Consider the following 4,368-nt stretch of genomic DNA (forward strand, 5'->3'; position numbering starts at 1 on the left):
AGCATTTTTATTGCATCAAGATATCTCTCACTCTCAACACAAATTGAGGAGATGATTTCTTATAAATACCCCATTGTAAAATGTAACAAATGCCACTATTATTATGCAATAAAATTATGCTTTTGGTGCTAGCATTCAGAGTGTAGTTATTCTTGCCTGAATGTGTCATTGTTTTGTGGATTTTATTCATGAGATTGTGATTGAGCCAAAAGTTTATTGCATTGTTTCTAGTTGTGCGATCTTTTAGTTTTGGTGTTTGCTACAGATATATGAATTTCGTTGACGTAACGAGCTTGAGAAGAGATCACCCGATTGTGTCTACATACCTTTTTGTCTCGCATGAGTGCACTTTTCGTGGCCTTGTGATTTGATGAAGAGTGAAACATCATTCAATTTGTTACAGATTCTCACCGATGATTGCATCAGTGGATTCTAGGAAGCGTTGCTCCTATTTTCATTGGTTTCCTACCAATTTCTTCAAAGGTTTAACTCGCAGCGTGTTGTGTTCTGTAGCTTATGTCCGTTTAGGAATTTCACTTTCAAGTTGTTTGATTTCATGTTATTTGCTTTTAGTTTCATTGTTTTCTTTGCTAACCCCCCCTATTAGAACAGGACCTCATAGTAGCTACATTGTTAGAGTTGCATTCATTGAAAATAAGAAAATACAAAAATATTATTCCTTTGGTGTGATATTTTTGAAGGTAAAAGAGTTTTTGGAACCAGCAAAGGCCTCCTCGTGAACATTCACATTTATCTTCTACTGAGAAAATTTTGGTACGTCGCATGACAAACACTGAACCTTGGAGTGGATCCTTTAAAAGATTTGCTTTTCAAGAGAGGAATTACACTATGGATTCCTACCGTTGACCTCATGCAAAATGAATTACACTATGGATTTTTGTTGGGCGTTCATTACACTATGCATTGCTATTCCCGTGCGAATATGATCAATAACATCAATTGAAAATCGATGTGGTGTATGATATGTAACCTATAAAGTTGGAAAATATTTGCACTGATAATTGAATATTCCTTCATTTTCATCCACAACTAAGCTTTCATGAAAGTGTAATTCCACCTTAGTTGGAAGAAGGGTAACTGGAAAAGAATCAGATCCGTAGCCAAGATCAAGAACAATAACTATAAATTCCATCCCTTCTTCAAGAAATATTTCAATTACAAATCTTATATCTATACCCTCTATTATCAATTTATCTTCCTTTCTAAGGGCATCATCAACACCTAAGGCAACATTAATACCAATGCTTGATCCTGGACAAATTGGCTTTATCACAACCTTGCCACAACAAATGTCTAAATGTAAGGACTGCCCCTTTCTAGATAGCAGATTTTCTGGAAGTGCCCCCTCGTGAGACATTGGAAGGACTAGAAGGTTGATTCCTCCAAGAATGTTCAGAAGATGATGAACTAGAAGTTGGCGATGCATGTCTCCAAGAAGAGCTTTGTGATAATCTACCGCTTCCTCATCTATGCCAAGGATAGGTGAACTTTTGAATACTGAGGACATGGAAAACTCCATGACCTTATGAATTTTGCTTAGAAACAATAGTGCATCAATCATCTTGAGAAAGACTCTCATCGGCTCCCTTGTACATGTCTGGAGAACATTTCACAACTCTCATTTGGAAAAGATCATCAATAAGAGCACGATATCCTTGCTGGGTTGGGATCTACAATTTACCCAATATGAACAGACCTTTAGAACAACCCAACCGGCTTAGAGAAGAAAAGGAAATGATAGGGAAACCCGACAAGGACAACCTACCTAAAGGAGACTTAGACCTAGACTCTTTTGATTTACTTGACATGACCATTAACACAACTCATAGCATAGAAAACCTGAAACTCAGGCAACAGTTGGCTCCATCTGGGGATTTAAGTATGATAATGCTTGAAAGGGCTTAGATCATCTCTAGTTTCACACATGGGTCAGCAACTTGATGAAAATGAAAACTAACCTAATAGGGAAAACAAAAACAAGAACAAAACACATTAACCAAGAACGAGAAAAAGGAAAACCTACCTAACTAACAACTATGCAGGGGTTACCTGGTTCCCATTATTGCATTTGGTACAATTTTAGGTCCTGCCCATTATAAGAGTATGGCAGCCGCTCACCTGAAGGATAAGCCAGTTTGAATGAATTATTCTAATTTTCTTGTACAATTTGAAATGGGCCTTTCCACAATGATTGAAATTTTGAATTGATTCCCCTAAGCTCCTGTCTTTTATCCCACAATAATACCAGATCACCTTCCATTCACTTTCTCAGCCTTGCCCTTTTATCAAACAACTTTTTGACTCTGCTTTGGTGTTCTGTAATTCTATCTACCATATCTTCTCTTTCTTCCTGTAGCTTTTTCAAATACAAAATTCTCCTTTCTAATCCTTCCTTGAACACACCATCTTCAATCATAGTCTTCAATTTACAGGTAGCTAACTCAAGTGGTAATGGTAAGACAACTTCAACACCATAAACTAATTCAAAAGGTGAAATCCCAATAGCTCTTTTCAGACTAGTCCTATCAGCCCACAATGCATCATACAGTTTCTTGTGCCAATTCCTTTGATTATCTGAGACCAACTTCTTCAAGATGTTAATTAAATTCTTATTACTGGACTCTGCTTGTCCATTGCCTTGAGGGAAGTAATCTAACGAATGACCAACCTGTATTCCATTATCATAATAGAAAGCAATGATTTCTGCAGAAGTAAAGTAAGATGCATTATCGATTACCAGTTTTGCAGGAACTCTGAATCTAACCAATATTTGTTCTTTGATGAATTTATAAACCACTGTAGAAGTAGTCTTTTTCATTGCCTTTGCTTCTACCCATTTACTAAAATAATCTATGGCTATTAGGATATAGGTATGTCCTTAACTTGAAGGAGGATTTATAGGTCCTATAAAATCTAAACCCCACTGCTGAAAAGGAGCATCTATTATCACTGGCCTTAAAGGTAAAGTGGCCAATTCTGGCTTTCCTGTAAACAACTTACATTTCTCACAATTTGCAACCCATTTATACGCATCTTTAAACATACCCGGCCAGTAATAGCATTGTCTGAGAATCTTAAATGCAGTCACAGTAGAAGAGAAATGTCCCCCACAGGCTTCATCATGAAAAGTCTTCAATAATCTTACTTGCTGTTCTTTATCCACACACCTTAAGAAAGTGCCATCTATTGCTTTCTTGTAAAAAACATCATCAAATATTATGTACTTCAAAGCTTTATTTTTTAGATCTCTCTTTTGTTTTGCTGTTAAACCATCAGGACACTCACCATATGTCAGATAATAGGCAATGTTGGAAAACCAAGGATCTTGTAAACTCACCATGAGCACTTTATGATCATCTTCAATGTGCTGATTCTCTGCCATAGCTTTGCAAAGTGCATTTCCTCTTACTAACTTCGTTGGTTTTATGTCTATATCAAACTCCTATACTTTAGCAATCCATGTTCCTCTATGATTACAACCCACTTCTTGCTAAGTCAAGATACTTTTTACTGCAACATCAGGCACATGAATAACTGAACGAGAATGCAAAATGTAAAATCTAAAATTTTTCAATGCCTTTACAACTGCATATGCATGCTTTTCCATGTGAGAGTATTTCAATTCCTGATTTTTCAAAGGCACGCTTATGAAAGCAATAGGAGCTTGTATGCCTTCCTTATTTTCCTGCATTAGTATGGCTGAAATAGTATGTTCTGAAGCATAACAATATATGATGAATTCTTTATTGTAGTCAGGATGAACTAAAACAGGCACATTTGCAATAGCCTCTTTTATATTTTCAAAAGATTTTTTACCAACTTCAGTCCATTTGAAAGTTTGATTTCCTTTCATCATATCAACTATACTTTTTACAATCTCAAAAAAATCAGGCACAAACCTCCTTAGAAAATTCACCTGGCCAAAGAAAGATTTAACTCCTATTTTACTCAAAGGTAAACTTAACTGTTGAATAGCTTTAACTCTATCTGGATCAATTTTCACTCCTTCTTGAGAAACAATATGGCCCAAAAGTTTACCTTCAGTAACGTAGAATATTGATTTCTTTGGATTCAATGAAATACCATGATCTTTGCACCATTGCAACACTTTTGCCAAATCTGTAATGTGGTCTTTCCTTTTTTTAGAAAACACAATCAAGTCATCAAGATATATCACAATAATCTTATTCCTCAAATCACCAAAAGATAGATTCATGGCCCTCTGAAAAGTTGCACCTGCATTTATTAAACCAAAAGGCATTCTGTTATATGCGAAGGTGCCCCAAGGTGTAGTGAAAGCTGTCTTATATTGATCTTCCTCCTCTACATGTATCTGATTATATCTTG

At 35.9% G+C, this 4,368-nt stretch overlaps 2 protein-coding genes across 2 annotated transcripts; both read right to left on the reverse strand.

The window, feature by feature from the left end:
* Positions 1 to 1,574: 1,574 nt before the first annotated feature.
* Positions 1,575 to 2,839, reverse strand: LOC149542054 (uncharacterized). Its single transcript, XM_089795682.1, has 2 exons — positions 2,354 to 2,839; positions 1,575 to 1,691 (listed from the first exon to the last, which is right to left on the reverse strand). Exons 1-2 carry the CDS (start codon positions 2,837 to 2,839, stop codon positions 1,575 to 1,577), a joined length of 603 nt encoding a protein of 200 aa, XP_089651808.1.
* Positions 2,840 to 2,899: 60 nt separating this feature from the next.
* LOC149542055 (uncharacterized) lies at positions 2,900 to 3,403 on the reverse strand. Its single transcript, XM_089795683.1, has one exon. It carries the CDS (start codon positions 3,401 to 3,403, stop codon positions 2,900 to 2,902), a length of 504 nt encoding a protein of 167 aa, XP_089651809.1.
* Positions 3,404 to 4,368: the final 965 nt, after the last annotated feature.

Source organism: Cupressus sempervirens, chromosome 8 (genome assembly GCF_028749045.1).
Source record: "Cupressus sempervirens isolate cs-2001-9-10 chromosome 8, ASM2874904v1, whole genome shotgun sequence".
NCBI lineage: Eukaryota > Viridiplantae > Streptophyta > Pinopsida > Cupressales > Cupressaceae > Cupressus > Cupressus sempervirens.